Source organism: Myotis yumanensis, unplaced genomic scaffold, assembly GCF_028538775.1.
Source record: "Myotis yumanensis isolate MYYU_CA2020_CCGP unplaced genomic scaffold, mMyoYum1.0.hap1 SCAF_3, whole genome shotgun sequence".
Taxonomy (NCBI): Eukaryota; Metazoa; Chordata; class Mammalia; order Chiroptera; family Vespertilionidae; genus Myotis; species Myotis yumanensis.
In genome coordinates this window covers 201,939,855-201,959,490 of record NW_027223754.1, presented here as the reverse complement: position 1 = coordinate 201,959,490, position 19,636 = coordinate 201,939,855, and the positions used below count along the sequence as shown (strand labels likewise).

Genomic DNA, 19,636 nt, shown 5'->3' with positions numbered 1-19,636 from the left:
CGGACACATTAACTTCCATTTTCACACTGATCACCACTGAAATTAATTAAAAATGAAACATACCAATACCCCTGGAGCATAACCACAAACAGAGGCTAAATTATGGCTCTCATCATAGGAGTGGTAACTTCAACAAATGATTCCAAGACCAGAGACCTGGTTCCCTGCTACTCAGTAATATGTAGGTGGAGATAAGCAGGCTGAAAGTTAAATTTCGTATTTTTCACAAAACACAAAATATATCTTCAGAGAAAATAAACATCACGTGATTTTGCTTACTTTTTTGAACTGTCTTTGTTGGATTAGATACCATGTTGACAGCTTCAGATGGGAGACCAACATACACTCCTCCATAGTTTCTTCAAGAAGCAGATATAGAAAAATCAGACCAATTTCGATGGAACTTTATATTTGAAGAAAGCAATAGAAGCATGGAGTAATTCAAACAATTAAAGAATTATTAAAATAACTCATGTTTTTTCAAAAGTAGAATTCAGACTGTTATTGCCTTTGGAAATGTAATTTATTTTCTATTAAAAGAAGCTACATATATAAAGAAAGCTGTATTAAGTTAGTAGAAATTTTAGATATTTTATTTACAATAGGAAAGAAGAAAAGAGATATAGAAATAAATATCGGTGGAGTGACGTAATATTTATCAAGAATTATCAGGGGCCAAAGTGATATTCAATGATATAGACATACAAAAACATTTCAGCTATAGGTAGACATAAATATAAAATTCCGAGACAGAGAGCTAAGGACTAATGAGAGCAGGGAGAGTTAACCAGAGGAGGAATGGGGGGACGGAGAAGGCTGAAAGAATAAAGGGAGGTCACCCAGTTAGGAAGAATAGCACACGCAATGGCCACAGGGTGAAAACTACTACAGGCCGCGTGCATAGGACAAAAACCAAACTTGCTTGAAAGAGGCAAAGATAATGAACCCTGGGCAAGTTCTTTTCCAGATCACATACTCCATGCCAAAAGTTGTCTTGGTGGAGTCTCTACTCTATTGGTAGTGTGCTACAGTGTTAAATTAAATTTGTGAGTCAAATTAAAGCACGTTAAATTACATCCAAGAGATATGGCCAAAATTATTCAAATTAAAGCCAGCTTCACTATCAAACATACCGCCTCTTGTCATCTTCTGTTAACGAGTCTTCTGTTCTGAAAGATCAAAAACATATTTATGAGCCATTTGGTTATGTAGTCAAAGACTTCATTTTTGGTTATGAGAAAAGGAACTCTGAGTTAAAGTCTGATTTCAAGTTCTTCCATCAAGTATCTCTGTTACACAGTGTTCTGGTTCCACCTCAATCATTCATACACTAAAAAAAATTGGTGATTTTCTACTTAACAAACTATGCAAACCCAACAAATGCCAGAAAGCTCAACTGCAAACAAAATTAAATGCTGGGGGCAGCCAACATGGGGAAGAGCACAGAAATGAGGCGTCAGGAAGCCCTGGTTCTTCTCTCAGCTGTGCCACTCGCCCCCTGTGTGACTGACAGGCTGTGGGCAAGTGGCCCACCTGTATCTCATTTGTAAAATAAAGGGGTCGACCAGATGGCTCCGAAGGTCCCTTCCAGGGTCCTAATACACTATGACTTTGTATTTCTCATGCCAGTTCAGTGGAGCAACTCCAGGTATGAAGTATTTCTTTAGTGCAAAAAGAATTCATGTCAATTAGATCTTTTTTTATCAAAAAAAACCAAACTCCCACCACTTCATACATGATCTACTGCAAAGAGAAGGAGGAAATGTTTAACGGGAAGTCTGTAGAAGGAATCACTACTGTAAAATGCACAGCCCCTTTCCTGGTATAAGGGGAACCCATATTCTGCTAGAATTCCTTGGCATATTTCTAAGTGGATCAGGAAGCTTTCCTTGAAGCACTAGTTAGCATACATACGTTACTTTTCTGAAAGAAAATGAAAACTCAACGAGATCCAAATACATCTGGCTGAACTCAACATACAATTCTTAGGGGCTTCATTCAAGAAGAAAAGCAGCCCAGATGGCATGGCTCAGTGGTTGAGTGTTGACTTATGAACCAGGATCACGATTCAATTCCGGGTCAGGGCATATGACTGGATTGCGGGCTCAATCCCCAGTGTGGGTTGTGCAAGAGGCAGCCGATCAATGATTCTCTCTCATCATTGATGTTTCTATCGCTCTCTCCTCCATTCTTCTCTGAAATCAATAAAAATATGTTAAAAATAATAATAAAATTTAAAAGAAGAAAAGCAAAATGAAAACATCTAAACAGCTTCACTGAATCTTCTAATTCTAGGGACTAATTGTGAGTTCACCCACTTCAAAGCAGTAAATATTCCAAATGTATATGTACATGAGATTTTACTTCATTGCAACAGCCAGGAAGCCCCAAATCTATAAAGGACGGGCTTATGAAGGTGGCAATTATCTCTTGCACACTGGCCATGCCCACAGCTGATACTCCATTTGAGGTCAAGATCCCCTGGAGGTCTCATTGATCCAACTGAGCACATAACCTGCACTGGCCAGATAATTACCAACTTCATTTCTCTCTTGCTCAAATTGGGTCATTTTTTAATTCAAAGGTGTCAAAGTCATACTGTATTAAAAATGGTGTTATGCTCATCGAAGTGGTATAACAAAGTGTTGTTTACTCCTTGTAATTAAAATGGATTTATAACTTGTTAGTATAGGTAATAGGAAAATGATGGTGACAAACTCGTTCAAGATTATTAGAAAGGTTTACTTGGTCCTGAGTGACAAAGGTTATCATGAAATTATTTTTGAAGCTATATGTAACTGATAGATTTGGACATATTTTCTGCCATAGCTAACCTTTTCACATCCCGTTATATATCTGTTTATTTTCATTATTTTCCTTCTTAGTTCTGCTTAAGGATAGAGTCAAAGTTTTAAAATATATTTTAACTTCCCCAAATATAACAAAATCACAAATAATTTTAATCTATTACATATTATTCAATATCCTCAAACCTAGTCTGTATTCATATGTGTCAGTAGTTTGTAATGGCATTCAAATAAAAATTGTATTCATTCTAAAAAAAAACAATCAACAACCTTACATATCTAACTGGCAGGAAATGATCATGTAGCTACCACATTTATTGGATAATAAATTAAGCTTCAGATATAATACAAAATGTGAAAAAAATACCACTTATAAGACGTCTATTCTCCCTAACCGGTTTGGCTCAATGGATAGAGCATCGGCCTGCAGACTGAAAGACGTCTATTCTTTTAAACCTTCAAATAATTTATAATGCCTGCCTTTGTACATATGCCCCCATGTATAAGACTGCTGCTTCACCCATTCCTTCCACAAACAGTTATCCTGCAATAAGATGATTGGAGACCGAAGACTACATGGGCAAATATGGCATCATCAGTGAGTCCCTCTCATGTGTCAGGTACAGTGTGGGGCACTTCACACCATCAGTGCTATTCCTCACAACAACTCGGAGAGTTCAGACTTGAGGAAATAGGTTCAGAGAACCATGTCGTTAATACACATGCGAGACCAACAAGCAAGACCAACACTGACCTCATGCCCCTGGCACCAGAGCCACACTCTGCATTCTAATCCACCACTCTGCCTCTCAAATAGGAAGATGTAAAGGTCAGTAACACTTCCAGTGACAAACGAACAAGGTGGCTTCCCCTAAAGTGGGCTCCCCCACCTCCAACTCTATCAAAAGCCTTGCACATCACCACTGGCTCACAGCCTGCTGTGTGACTGTCCCTGTTAGTGCTACATTATTTCCTTTAGTCCTCACTACTACCCTGCAAGACCGGTGTTGGCCACATTTTAAAGATGGAAAACTGAGCTCTGAATGGTTCAGTAACATACCCAGGGTTACACACCCACATAATAGAGTCAGAATGCAAACACAGGCTAGTGTGATTCCAACTCCTGCTCCATAAACCGTGAGCCCATGCTAATTCAAACCAGAGAAGCACCCCATCTCCCAAGCTGGATCTTCCCAATTTGTACCATCCCACTTAGGAAAGAGGAACCAAGATGGTAGAAGAGTCTTAGTTAACGTTTCATTAGCATTAGGAGAAACCTCTAGCAGCTGCTGTAGTCAATCCATCTTCGTAGAACTTGACAAATTGCTGCAGAACTCATTTTTATCCAAGTGCCAAAGTTGTCCTGATCAGATGTTACATTAGAATTTATTCGCCTGAAAAATCAGATCCAGACTGAGATTCAATCAGAAATGATGCTTGGTCCAAAGTAAATGAAATCCACCCTTGCCGGTCTGGCTCGGTGAATAGAGTGTAGGCCTGTAGACTGAAGGGTCCTGGGTTTGACTCTGGTTGAGGGCACATCATCATTGATATTTCTATCACTCTCTCCCTCTCCTTTCCTCTCTGAAATCAATCAAAGTATATTTAAAAAATAAATAAAGTAAGTAAACTAAATCCCCTCTGAACAGATAGGTCCAAGCCACTGGGTTTAACTGCCTGAGAACCAAATGCTGCCCTGCTCACGTCCAAGAGGACAGCACACTACCAGCTGGGATGACGTGGTCTGGCCCCTACTCCACAGGCTGTGGCTTCAGGAAGAAGAATTTGCAGCAACAAAGCTTCCTGGTTAAAGGAAGGCCCGGAGCTGTTGAGCCAAAGGCCCTGAAAAACCGGTGGAATTGCCACCAGGTTCCTACTGCTGCAGGAGAGCGCTACAAAATCCTCCTTCTGGTGTGGGGGACTCACTTTTCTAAAAGAGCGTGGGGTTATTTTAGATTTTAAACTATTTTCTTTTTCTGGAGTACACAGCCTAGAATATAATATTTTTTGCCTTTCATTTTTTAAATAATTTTTTAGTTTTTCAATCACAGTTGGCATACAATGTTCTATCAGTTTCAGATATACAACCCCGTGATTAGACATTTATATAATTTACAAAGTGATCACTCCAATCTATCTGTACCCATCTGACACCATACACAGTTACTGCACTGTTACTGACTATATCCCCTCTGCTGTACTTTACATCCTCCTGACTGCTTCGTAACTACCAATCTGTACTTCTCAATCCCTTCATCTGACAGGTTCTTTCTTGTTGATACGGGAAGTGGATATTATCTTGAGGCAGTTCAAAACAGGGGGGTTAAGTTAATCTGACCACTAAACAACTGAGCAAGAAACGTAAGTCTTTGGGACTCTAATCCTTGGGAGCGTCTCAGGTTTGGAACGATGCCCTGGCTGTCCGGACACCGGGGCTGCCCATCTGGACGCCATTTTAAGATATCATTGCACTCGTTTCCTCTCACAAAACACATTTTGAAAGGTTTTGTTATCAACCGGCCTTCACAGCGAATTCACTGATATTTTCTTAGACATTCAGATGCCAAAGGGAGCTTGTGATGAGCCTGGGATCTCCCAGGTTCCCACTGGGAGCTGATGTAATGGGATCTGGTGAGCCTGTGCGGCCTCACTGTGGGCACAGGCAGGTTTCCATTCAGTTTCCGAGGGAATGAAATGAGTCCATCGTGGTCCTTCTTCGGCCTCACAAACCCAGAAGGTCCAGGCGAGGACCCTGCTCAGGTCAGCTCTGGGATGGGCCCGTCTGCTTCACTGAGGACTTGATTATTTTTCTTTCCTGGTCACTACAGCTTACGTGGGAGAAGGGTGGCTACTGGGTGGCCTGCAGCTGTGATGGCTGATGGTTTATAAAATCTGTCCCCCAAACGGTGAAGGGGGAAGAAGGGAGGACAGAACACAAAGCCACACCTCCCAGCTCTGGGAGGACAGCGGCATGGACAATCTAGAAAGTCCTCAGAAACAGGCCTCATTACTCTACTTTCTGCCGGTGCTGGAGCCGATCAGGAAAAGCAGCAAACGAGATGACCTCACCCGTGAATCTTCCCTTCGAGAGGCGAGCCGGGAGATTAGATTATTCCACGCTGGAACAGATCAAGTGAAAACGAGGCCAGCTCACAGCAGATGAACTGGCAAAGAGGCCAAATGCTCTGCTGTTCTTGATGACACTACTCAGGGGTTACTGGTCCAAGTACCGCTATGACTCAGCCGGCCCATAATCTTGCTCCCTCAGAAAAGGAGCAAGTGGACAGACATCAGCCAGGATGAACCTCCTCGGGGTAATGCACTTCTAAGTAATAGTTCTAACAGCATTCAGGAGTCAAGGCCCAGACGCCAACAAGCAGAGGTGCTGAAGAATGAGAAATCTACCGCAAACGGGGAAGACACCTTGAGAATAAGGCTTCTACCAAGAGAACCAAAAACATAGGGTTATAGGAGGTACGGGACCAGGTACCATACACCAAACCACCTCAAAATCAAAAGTGAAAGGTAACTTTTACCAGGTTCCCTCTCCGCTCCCCTGCCCTGGCCCCAAGGTCACCACTAGGGAGCCAAAGGCCAGGTTCATGAGGGAGAAAGGAAACTAGCACAAATTACCAAAGGGTCCAGGGTGACCCAGAAACAACCATGTGGCATACCAAGACAAAATGTGCTCTTGCTAGACATGTGCTGGACATGAAGCTACTGTCTCTCACCACCAAGTCCCCACCCCCTGCTCTGTGACGCTGGGGCTGGGGTTCTGAAAACCACACTCCCCTTGGCCATCTGGCTCCCTGGCAGGCTCCACCAAGGAGATGCTGGCGATCGAATGCAAAGGAGGAAAAGGACTATGCCTGTCAGCATCCCCCAGCAGCTGGTGCCCGTGTCCAGAGCAGGACCCTTTACTCTCCTTTTCTGGTCACTACAGCTCAAGTTGGGGGGGCTGGGGGCAGTGGCTACTGAGTGGCCTGCGGCTGAGATCACTGAGGGATTTCAAAAGTCAGATGCGTCACCTCCAGCCTGGAGCGCCCCGTCTCCCCAGCAGCAGCCAGGCAGCACTCTCTCCTCAGAATCTGGGCCCCAGCCCCTGAGAACTCCTCTTCCTCTAGCTCCTAGATGTCCATAACCCCAACCTCTTTCCTTTGTCACTCCAGCCTGAGCTCAGGTAGCCTCTTCCCACTATTACTGGTTCTGTTCATCTCGGCCTTCCTTTCTTTCCTTTTCAATCCTCCGTCTGCTTCACCAAGTCGTCACAGGAAATTCTCTGCCAAAATGGTTCGTGATTTCCCTTACGCTGAATGGGCACTAACTAATACATCACTTGGCAGCAAGAATGGGCTGTATCTCACCCACCAAACCCGTCTCACTAACGCATCTAAAGTACTTGTCAGTTTCTGTTCATCAGGTCCACTTACAGTGTCATCAATATATTGGATCAGTAGGATGTGCTGTGCAGAACAGAGGATAGGACACAGAGGCAAGACTGATGGTGGACTGTCAGCCATGCCAGGAATAGCAAGCTGCTCCTGGTAATCTTTGCACATTGGCTCAGAGGTGAAGGATTTGCCAGACCAAAGGTTTCATAACAGAAGCCAGGGCTCTGTTGGTTATTCTCAATGAAGATGCCATATCTTGAACAGCAGCTGAAACTGAAATCACCTCTTCATGAGGTTTACAATACTCCAAAGTCACCCTGTAAAATAAACTTGCCTTCTGCACAGGCCACACAGGCAAGTTCAATGGGGATAGGAGAGGTATCTCCATGCCTTTGTTTTCTCAAGTCTTTTGTGAGGACACTAATTTCTGAAATTCCCCCAGGGATGCAGTATTCCTTTTGTTTATTATCCTGGTAGGGAGGAGAAATCCCACTGGCTTCCACTTAGCCCTTCCTACCAAGATAGCCTTACGTCACCAGTCAGAGGGCCAATGTGGGGAGTCAGCCAGATGCCAAATATGTCTTCTCCAATCATGAATTCAAGAACTAAGAAAATAACCAGAGCACGGTCTGCAGACTATTACACCCACTGTAATTCTGAACATTAGCCAAAATTCCATTTTTCACCTGACAACCTTAGGTCCACACATGGACTGGTGGGCCACTGTGGCACTTTTGGGTCCTTGGGTATTAATATAAACTCAGAGCTAGTGTCTAGAAATGTGTAAAAAGTCCAGGTACTTTTTTTTTTTTTTTTTAGCTCTGGACACAGTTGCACATGAGCCCCTTTGGGGAAGACGGAGGATTATCTACAGCACATGCCTGTGGCCATGTTTAATGTTCCCTCAGGGAGCATGGCCTCCCCTTTAAATCAAGGGGCTCAAAGACTACTTTGGGTCTAGAAACTGAATTTCCATGGTAATGACTCAAATCAGGTTCCTGACTCCCAGACCAGAAGTTTTCCCCTTATAGAAATACACAGAGGAAGAATATTAACCTTTAAAAAGGCCGTCCATCTAATTCATCCCAATGGAGACTGTGATCAACTAGCTATGATCGAAGATCCTTCCAGAATAAAACATTTTTTAAGATGTTTAAAATTGATTTTTAGAGAGAAAGGAAATGAGGGGGAGAAAGAGAGAAACATCGATGTGAGAGCAAAACGTGGATCAGCTGCCTCCTGCATGCCCCCTACCGGGATCGAGCCCGAAACCCAGGCCTGTGCCCTGACAGGAAATCTAACTGGCAACCTTGCAGTGATGGGACAATGCCCAACCAACGGAGCCACACCAGCCAGGGCTGGGATAAAACATTTACTGCCTCTTCACCCTGCTGCCCATGACAGTAAGTGTGCCCACCTTGTCTCACGTGTTAAGTTCTACCACCACTTGGCCTCCGCTCCTAAGGGCCCATCTCAGGGACAGCTTCTCCCACTGTCATAGCCATCTTACGGGGGAAACCACCTCAGAGCTTATCGGAGATACTAGTACTCCCTATTCTGTTTCTCAACGGAGAAGGTCACACTTCAGAGATTCATACCGGCATTCCTTTCCCCTTAAGCCTTTGGGTCCCCTTCCTCTCCGTTATACCAGGGAAGCTCTGTTATAACTTTCCTGGTTAGAGTGCAAGCTCATTCTGTTTCATCAACTGAGTTAACTGAACTGTCCCAGCCGTGCACCTAAGATATTAAACCTAGAATCTCCATCAGATAATAAATCCAGTCTAATTCAATAGATACTCCTTCCTCCTTGGTTGCACACCCTTAGAATCCATTCCCAGACACATTCCCTCGGTGTCTGGTCATACAGCCTACAAAACCCTGCAGTTGTTTTGTAGTCTAAGCTCGCTCCTCCCAGGTCAGACTGTGCACTTGTCCCTTTGGGGAGCACTGGGGTCTGACTCTATTTGTGGGTCTAACACAGCCGTGGGCAAACTACGGCCCGCGGGCCGGATCCGGCCCGTTTGAAATGAATAAAACTAAAAAAAAAAAAGACCGTACCCTTTTATGTAATGATGTTTACTTTGAATTTATATTAGTTCACACAAACACTCCATCCATGCTTTTGTTCCGGCCCTCCGGTCCAGTTTAAGAACCCATTGTGGCCCTCGAGTCAAAAAGTTTGTCCACCGCTGGTCTAGCGGCAAATGGGTGACTACAGTGAGTCTGGAGGAGGACAATTGTACCCTAACAAGGCAACCACCCCAATTCCATGCCTCCCACCCAACTGGCCTACCCCCTTTCTCAACGGCACTGCCAGGAAAACAGAAAGTTCCTGGACGGCAAAAAAAGTTCACTCTCTGTCATTAGTTTCACCTCAGTTCTAATTTGGGCCAGTCTCGTGCTCTTGAGAAAGGAAATAGGAAACATAAGAGGCTACAACAGCTATCTCTAATCTCACCAGGGACTAAATAGCCACAAAATCCTCCCTGCAATATGGAACTGAATCTAAAACTCTGCCAGAGAAACCCTAGAGTTTACCACCGTTTTAATGCCCGAACAGAATAACCAAATGCAGTGGGACGGGAAAGTCACAGCCCACCTTGACTTCTGGCCTCCCTAACGAAGTAAAGAGTAAAGGGAGCTAAGGACACAAATAGGTCGGCTTTTTTTTTTTATTCAAAGGTATATATATAAGCAACCAACTATGAGAATAATTTTAAGGGTCTAGAAAGGATGAGGTTTAAGTATAGTTTAATTGTACCTGTTGGCTAAAGTTACAAATTCAAGATCTCTATGATCAGTTACATGTGCCTCTGTGCCAAAGAGAGAAGCATGAGTGTGTGTGAGGGAGGGAGGGAGGAAGGGAGGGAGAGAGGGAGAGAGGGAGGGAGGGAGAAAAAGAGAGAGAGAGAGAGAGAGAGAGAGAGAGAGAAGGGATAGACCCCAGGGAAGGGCCAGAACTAAGGCTGGGTTTTGGGTATCAACATGGTCCATTCCACAGCTGTGCCCGGGATCAATCTTAGAAGGAAGACTTGCTTCTATCGTCCAAAGAGCAAAGGAGCAAAGTAGTACTAAAGGACTTGCATTATTGTTAACGAGAAGTTATTCCATTTTCTAGTTATATGTGAGCCACTATTCTACAGAGTGACCTTGCGTGCTAAGCGTGTTTGCTGCAGAGAGAGCATGACCGAAAGCCTAATGGTAAACTCCGCTATGAAGAGAGTGCTTTCTTTCTGACCATAAACATCATTTGAAAAGTTGAGGAAAGTGCTGTAGTGTTTGAAAAAAAATGTAACAGTGCAATTATTTTTTTAATCATCAGCTCACATACCATCTTATGAAGAAAACCTTTTAAGCCAAAGGAACATTTTCTAAGAACCATGGAATATGTATTAACTATTTTGGACCAGGCTTAAAAAATACACTGGGCATTTCATTAAAACTGGGTCTCTTTTGTTAGCAAAAAATTAGCTTCTTTTACCAACGGAGAGGTGTTCAAGGAGAAAGAACGTCCAAGGTTAACCCAGTGATTCTCAAGATAACCTAAAGTGAGATCACCTGCTCACAGGCACTGACTCAAATTCTTGGTCACAGCATCAATAAATATATTTGAGGGTGGACCACTAGTCACTAATATTTCCCCCACTTTGGAGATGGTTAAAAAGATAAATCTTCAGTTGACATTTTAAAACTGACAGACCCTTGCAGAGTGGTATACTGTTGAGTGACATCTCTCTTACCAAAGCTGGCCCAACACTTGGCCCTCACACAAGCATGTCAGAAAAAAAGAAAAAGAAAAAAAAGAGGAACTAACCATCGGCAACCACAACTAAACTTACAGTTGGATAACTTCAGATTTCAAACCTGCTTTCTTCTATCTCAGTTACCACCAACACCTGTAGCCTACTGCCTGTGAACTTGCTAATGTCTTAACCCTTATCAGGCTGAACATCTGCACTGATTCAGACCCTGTCTGCTTCACACTAGGTCTGCAGACCCTTCCTGAACGAACCAGACAGACCGGATTTCTCTCTGACTTCTTTCAAGTCAAGGTCCCGGGAGGTGGGATGCCTCCAAACCAGTTACGTGCCTGTGGTTGCTCTTTGGGGCGAGATGGCTTCCTCTGCCTCTCCTGTTTGTCACTGTATTCTGTGCCTTCCTATTTAAAACCAAGTATCTGTACAGAATACCTAAATCTTTCCATCAGTTTATACTACTATGATCTCCATCTTATCAATAACTATCACTTTAATTAAAAGAAACCTTATCCAGCCCTGACCGGGTGGCTCAGTTGTATGTCCCACACACCGAAAACGCTGCAGGCTCGATTCCGGGTCAGGGCACACACTGAGATTTCAGGTTTGATCCCCAGTCCGGTGCATGTTTCTCTCTCACATCAGTGTTTCTCTCTCTCTCCCTCTCCCTCTCCTGTCCTCTCTCTAGAATCAATGTAAAACATATCCCTGGGTGAGGAAAAGGAAGGAAGGAAGGAAGGAAGGAAGGAAGGAAGGAAGGAAGGAAGGAAGGAAGGAAGGAAGGAAGGAAGGGGCCCGTTTGGCTTAGTGGATAGAGCGTTGGCCTGTGGACTAAAGGGTCCTGGGTTCGATTCCAATCAAGAGCATGTACCTTGGTTACAGGTTCCCCGGCCTTGGTCGGGGTGTGTGCAGGAGGCAACCAATCGATGTGTGTCTCACATGGATAATTCTGTCTCTCCCTCTCCCTTCCACTCTCTCTAAAAATCAATGGAAAAATATCCTTGGGTGAGAATTAACAAAAACAATAAATTTAAAAAGAAAGAAAGAAATAAACTTTATCCAAAGTTACTATATCAAATATAAACCACTACTTTTTTCTTCCTCAGTAATACATGATAGTCAAAATGTTTTATTCACTTATTTGCTCAGTTTCTGAGTTGTATAAAAGAGCTTTCTGAAGTGACCTTAAAAAGGGTTTCAAAGGTAAAATAATGGAACCATGGCACGGATCCATTGTGTGCACTCTCAGGAACAAATACAGATGACAAATGTGAGACAGAGTTCCCTCCCCCACACCCAATTAGCATCTCCTAACTCATCCTGGCTATAGCCTGCCTTAAAATGCACAAAGTTCACTTCCCTAGCTTTCCAGACCTAACATAGTTATGTGGCAAAAAAGAGAGAGAGAGAGAGAGAGAGAGAGAGAGAGAGAGAGAGAGAGAGAGACTGACTTATTTTTTCATTCATCAAGAAAAATATTCTAAATCTAGAGCTATTCTTATTAGCAATGATCTAAGAAGCTGAAAACCAGCCTACAGTCTTTTCTTTTTCCATATTTGCAGTGCCACCAACTTAGTTTGATTTGTAAACAGTAAAAATTTAATATGGAAGCCTCTGGAGACTTTGAGCGTAGCTAACTATCTACTTTTAGTTGCCATTCATCGTAATCTTTCGGAATAAGTTTGTTAATTGACAATACTGACTTCCAGTCACACCACAGTTCTCCAGATAAAGTATAATTATTTAACTTTCTTTATAATGTTTTTATGACGGCTCCTGCTTTTTAGGGTGCTTCTGATCAAGTCTACCAAACAATTACATTTGATTTAGGATCGAATCAATGTTTTATCGTGGACTGTCTCGGCCTATACGCAAACCTCATTCATTTCTTCCCAATGTCAAAACTTCTTTGGAGAGTCATCTTTAAATCTCTTCCTTGGATGAGCCCCTTGGCAATATCGGTCCCCTTCTTTCTTCTAGAATGTATTACTGGAGAACTTGAGTAGCATTCACTCCTTGTATGAGGCTAATGGATCAGAGCTGAATTACAATTTCCCTGCCTCTCTACTGCTCTCCTAAGAAGCACACGGGGTTGGGGTTATTTCATCACTGGCTGTGAAAGTATCGTTTGCCATAAGTCAGTGAGGAATGTTCTCTCCGCCTCCTTACCTAAAGAACCCTTGCTTTTCCCTGAAGGTATCACTTCTCCAGAACCTGGACCACATGCAACTTGTTTTCTCAGATCCCAGAGTCTCCAAACAGGAGATGGAGCCAGCATGCTCCCCCAACCTCCCCACAGAGCTCTTTCACTCGGGGCCAATTCCGCCTTCACTCAGAACCTCTCCCCTTGGGCGCCGGAGCCCTGCTACAAACAGCCCCAACGCACTGAAGACCTTGGCTTTCTTTCTATAAGCATCATGATCATTCAATCGACCTCTTGCCTCGCATTTCACTGACTTCCTCTATCCCAACCATTTTAATTGCTGCTCTAATAACTTACTCCCACGGCTGCTCAGTGGAGCTTGGTTCCTGGAACTACTTCACCTCTGACATTTCAGAGGAGAAAATCCCACTCCCTAAGTGGGGGAAGAGTCTTCCTTCCGCTGTTCCCAGTCCCAAGACGCCCGCTGTCTTGTTGCAACTTCACCTCCAGTCCCTACACACACACACACACACACACACACACGCCATTCATGAGCCCCGTCTCTCTAGCATCTAGCTCATGCCTTGTAGTCAAGCATTTCAGCAACATTTGCTGGTCTCTATCCCTGGAGGAAGCCACCCATCTACTTTATCTCTTCAAGGTCATATTCCGCTGGGTCCTACCCAAGGAAAATCTAACCGTGTACAGATGGACACCGAATGGGACTGTGTGATCTCTATGAAGGCAAGGCCCTCAAGGCAACGGGTCTTCTGCCATCAGGTATTCATGGCGGAGGCTCTGCTAAATCGTCTCAACAACACTTGAACCACCCAATCCTTCTCTAGCATTTACAGGAGGCAGCAAAGCATATGCCAAGTATTATACTAGGACACAGAACCTACTGTACCAATAACCATCATAACCCTCGAGTAGTTACTTAAGCGCTCTCTGCCTCATTCCTCATTTGCAAAATGAAACAGCATTACTGTCCCCATCGGACTGCCATGGGTATGGAATGAGATAATGTACCTGAAGTGCTAGAGTCGCTATACAGCTCACAGCCCTCAATCAAGAGGAGCTACTAACTGCAGAGGATGATGGTAAAGATGAAGATGGCTGCCCTGCACAGTTAGTGCTATTCCAGTTTTGCAGATAATACCAAGGACACAGCTAATAAATGGCAGCAGGTCTCTCTGCTTCCCTAATGTACGCTTTTCCAATGCTACCCTGCCCCATCCTCCACACCCTGCCCGCTACTTCACAGAGGATGGGTCCATCAGACACCCTCAGGTTCGTAACAAGGAACAGAGAGCTGATGTAAGTGCTTTTGATACAGAAATGAATAAAGGATTCCAAGGAAACTCAAGACTAGAGATTCGTAATTTCATTTTTTTAAAAAAGACAGAGCTTCAGCGTGTTTTATGTTAACTCATTCCAAGATAATTTTCTCTCCAGCTGCCACTTTCCATAAGAATAAAATTGCTTTGTCAAGAAAGGAACCTTAATGAAATGTCACTTTACAAGTTTAAGTGAAAAAAGCACTTGAGTTATCTTGCTTACAGTGAGTGGCTATGGTCTTTTCCTTTTAACAGCAACTACTAAGTCTGAGTCAACTTGTTTAATAGCATTTCTTATTTGAAACATATTTATAACATTTTTATAACTACTGCTTAAAATTTTAAGTTGAGATTTTTTTTAATAACATGAAAATTGGCCTACATGGAGAACATGCTTTGCTTCTGCCTGCCCAGATGTAATTGCCCCCATTCTGGTAACGGCATCCCAATTTTTCTTTGGAGTGGGAATTGCCACTCTCTCACTTTTTGGCCAGTCATGTGGAGCTAATAGCACTGACTGGCTGCAGCAGTGGGCACATGACCTAGGCCTGGCCAATGAGAAGCTCACATTCCCTGGCCCACTGACTATTTCAGAAAGAGGCACAGGACCCCAGTCCTGGCCAGGGAGAGCCTCGCCCTAGAACTTTTAATCAAACCACAGGGAAAGAGAAGCCCTCTTCCAACAGGAATCATTAAGCTGATAAGATATAAACTGGCATCTCCATCACCACTTGGGGAAAGCTGCCTACGCGTGGAGCCAAAAACAGGAAGGCGGAGATGAGAGCATTCGTACCTGTCATTTGATTACCTGAACCCAGCTGATTAGGCCAAACCCCTGGAGCTTTTCCGTTACACGTGCCAATAAATTCCTTTTTGTTTGTTTGTTTAAGCCAGTTTAAGCTGGGCTTCTGCCATCTCCAGCCAAAAATATCCCAACACAACCTGTTTGTGCCAAAGAGCTAAGATCATTCACTGCAATTTTAAAAAGCATGGCTGATCTTGGCAGGTTTGTGAAAGCAGCCAAATGTCATCACACTGAAGCCACTTCTGTTTTGTTCTGCATGTTACTGCCCTGTGATTTAATTTTAAAGAGACAGAGGGAGAGAGAAAAAGGAAGGCTCACTCCAGGATATGCATGCGAGTCTGTCTTAAGGCGATTAAATTTCATATATCTTCACCCATGCATTCCTCCTTATCTCGAGTTTCTAAGGTTAATCTACATTTTTAATCCTTGTCGCCTGTCCTAATACCTATTTCCATCACAGATAACTCCCTCCCCAAACCACCCTCAGCTTTTCTGACTCTACTGGTTTCAACCCTTTAGCCTAAAAGTACACCTACCTATCCTCCACGCAAAAATTAAATAGAAGAGTAACAGACTTCAATGTACAAGATCATATATACACACAATCAGGCAGAATTAGAAAAAATGGAATAGTGTAAACTATTAATGATGGTTGTCTCTGGTGGTAGAATAGCAGCTGATTTTTTTCTCTTTTAACTTTTCTGCCAGTCAGCATGGCTAGGTGGTTGCGCATCAACCTTTGAACCAGGAGGTCACAGTTCAATTCCTGGTCAGGACACATGCCCGGGTCTCGGGCTCGATCCCCAGCAGTGGGCATGCAGGAGGCAGCTGACAGATCAATGATTCTCTCTCATCATTGATGTTTCTATCTCTCTCTCTCCCTCTCCCTTCCTCTCTTTCTAAAAACTAATTTTTAAAAAAATCTGTGGGGGAAAAAAAGTCACAATCACATTCTTCAAATAGCACTTTAGTCATAAACCAAATGATAATCTTAATTTGTACATAGTACAGAAAGTATTTCCGTGTCTCTTCGGCCATACCTACATATATCTAAAGGTCATAATCATAAAATGAGTGTGTTCCTTAGAAAGAGTTTAGGAAATCATAATATTAAATACTTACACATCTTTAGCCGCTCCTGCAGGGCCTAGGAGGGGAAAAAAAAAGATAGGTTTGTATTAGTGAGATAGTTAGTATTGCCATAAAAATTTTCAGCCCCCCCCCCCAAAAGAATTTAAGCCCAATACCCAAATAAAGTAATATTCTATGAGACAACTTCAGAATATGGTGTTTTAAACGATTATTTCAGGAAAAGGACAAGACAATCATAAAATTCAAATCCTAAATTTAGAATTTATTCTGCCCATGTTTAACAATTCCTATATATTACAAGGTGGTGGTTCTGAAGGGATTTTACAGATCACCTCATCCAATCTTCTCGTTTTACAGAGAAAGAAACAGATGGATTTGAGAAATATTTTCTTTTCTAAGCCACAGCCCTTCTAAGCTGGGGTCTATCTGGCATTGCTATATGTCACACTCTGCACTAGTCACAAAGTAAAGCAAAGTCAGGAGCCAAAAAGAAGGTGATGTCCTACGTGACGTAGGACGTGTCAAGGACACCAGCCCAGCCCCAGAGGAGTTACATACATTTATAAGCGTGCTCCCACTTGCCATGGAGCCCTCTCATTCCTGCTTCCCACTGACATGCCAGAAACAACCCATCTCTGTGGATCCCCATCTTATCACTCATCACAGGTTCTCCGCCCACAACACAGTCTCCACACTTCCTTCTCCTGGTATCCTTACCTAGCCACACAGAGCTTGGATCCAACTTTACTATCCACGTAACAGTCAGTGTCCGCCAACCTCTCAAAACCTCACTTCCCTCATGTGTCAAATGAGGGTAATAAGAGTAGCTTCCTCAAAGCTTATGAAGATTAAAAACAAAAAACTATACACGTAAACAGAGCACGAAGTCTGGCCATAAAAATATCTCAGTTGTTATTATTAACAGTCACGTTCCACTTAATATCTCGATTTCCATATCTATGACATGGAAATTAAAATAACTTCTGCACAAGTCACAGAAATATCAAAATAAAGGAAGATGTGCTACAGAGTAAGCAAGTGAGTCTGCAGGAAAAGTTATTGCCAAGACTGCAAGAACTCTGCCCTGGGGATACTAATTTAGGATTGTCCTACTGCAAACTCCCTGCAGAGCACACAGACAATCAAGGCTGTGTCTCAAACAAATACTTTTAAGGCTCTGACCAAACCTCAATTTTGTTACAGTTACAAACGTAGTTCCTTTCTTCAGGGAAGGGTAATATTTCTGTGCCACAACTATCACTTATATAAATAAAAAGTGCTTTGGCATCTGAGATCATAAAACCAAAAAATCCTAAAACTTAAAAAAAATATATCTTAACATAAGAAACACTGCCAACAGCAGCGTAACTTGAGAGAGAAAAAAATAAAGGATTAGTGCCACCAAAAAACCGTGAAAATGAACATTTTATTTCAAAGTCAAAACGAGTATGAGAATCTGGAAGACAGTCCAGAATTAAAATACTACCCTATTTTCTCATTTTTATTTTCATGGAAAAGGGTAGGGGATTGAGGGTTTTGGTGTGGTCAGGAAAAGGGAGAACCAAATGTATCAGAGACTTGATTCTGTGAAGTGTTACAGGGAAAAGAAAGCCGAGACCATCACACGGACCGTGAATCCATTCGGCATTGAAGGGCCACCTAGGACAACCCACAGGGAGAATGGAGGGGACAGCTGCCACCCCCTTCATCTCAGCAGGGACAGTAGGGTGGCAGGAAAAGAACACCATGGAATCAGAAGGCAGAAGGCCCCAGTCAAGTCCTTGTTCCAATATTTGTCTAACAGCCAATAAATCACTGCGCTTCAGTATCTAACGCCGGGGGAAGGATAAAGGCCGCTGAGAAGACGGCTCAATAATGTGTGTGAAATTAGTTTCAAAACAGCACCATGTTGTCTAATCAACACTTATTTTAATCAGCCACCAGGAACCTTCCATCCACTTCACCTAGATTGCACCGGCTCTGGGCACCCAGGGGCCTCTTCCCAGCTGGGTTCACCATCTCCCTTCCCAGCAGGCCAAGGCAGATGCCTGGAGTTACCTCCCCAAAGGAAGTCAGAGATCATTTCTTTGCTCTCAAATGTCCCTTAATTACATCACCATCTATTTAATAATGGAGAGAAGAGCAAACAAGTCAGAAACACTACTTCAAGGGCATACATATAATTGTAATCTGTGCTCTGTTTTTTTTTTTTTTAAAGGGAAGGAAATGTGCAAGGTAACATGGTATTTTAAGTTTACAAGGGCAGGTAAAACATGACCAAACCCCCCACACACACAACTTCTCAGTAAAAAAAAAAAAAAAAAATGTAATCGTTGGGAAAAAATTGCAATTGTTGGAAACCCCCAGCAAAACTCTCAGAACATCTAGGAATATAAAATGTGAAATATCTTTGTGCAGCAAAAGGATGAAATCAAAAAATTTTTATAAATATAAGAATACATATCATTTCCCTCACTGCAACATTTTAATCACACTTCACCAAAATATTGATCATCCTTACCTAGATGAAGGTCTCTAATTTATGCAAAAAGTACTTTGGTTAGAACTATTGTGTGTATGGTTCCCGTGATTTGTCATTTATTAAACAAATATTTACAGTGGTGTGGCCACCTCTTTCCAGGCCCCGGGGAAAGAGCAATCATCCCTGTCAGTGCCACTTCATTTCCTGCCAAAATGACTCTACTTTTTAAAGGTAGCCTTGGTACATTAGCATAATGGCCTTAGGAGAAATATAGGTGAAACAAGGTAGCCATGTTTCTTGTGGAATAAAAGCACCACAAAGCAAACAGACCATTCGTTTTTGTGGGTCAAAGAGTTAATGACTATTTTCCAACAGTGTAAAGGATCAGCATAATTTTAAATATCTTCCCAAAAAGTAGAAGAGGGGGAGGTTTGCTTTCATAAAAGTATCTATCACATGAAGTTCTAGCGACAAAAAGTAATTGTAATAAACTGGAAAGTAAAATACCTTTCTGAGTTCAGAGAGCCTTTCTAACAAATTAGAAAATCTGAGGATGGGGCTGTGGATATCCCCCCCCAAAAAAGTGCAAGTAACCTGGGGACACAATGCTTGTGGCTGGGCATCTGGTGGCACCGAGCCCTTAAACCTATGGTGACTGACACTGCGTGGAGTTAGGTCAGACCTGACTTCAATTCACCCAGCTGGTGTCGGGGAAGCAGAGAACTGGGTGGTATCAGGAGGACAAGACCTCTCAGATATTCTTCAGGTTTTACAAAATATTTTATAAAAATTTGGTCTCCTAATAAATGAGACTCTGAACCACC

General features: G+C 42.9%; 1 protein-coding gene across 2 annotated transcripts in view; it reads right to left on the bottom strand.

Annotated features, from left to right (window-relative positions):
- The window catches only part of CUNH12orf75 (chromosome unknown C12orf75 homolog), a 34,006-nt gene that overhangs the window by 5,257 nt on the left and 9,113 nt on the right, over positions 1-19,636 (bottom strand). For both annotated transcript variants that reach the window (XM_070410963.1, XM_070410962.1), the window contains exons 2-4: positions 16,361-16,385; positions 1,134-1,169; positions 280-359 (exon numbers count right to left, since the gene is read on the bottom strand). In XM_070410963.1, coding sequence (XP_070267064.1) covers positions 280-359; positions 1,134-1,169; positions 16,361-16,385 — 141 coding nt within the window. The remainder of the gene's footprint in view (positions 1-279; positions 360-1,133; positions 1,170-16,360; positions 16,386-19,636) is intronic.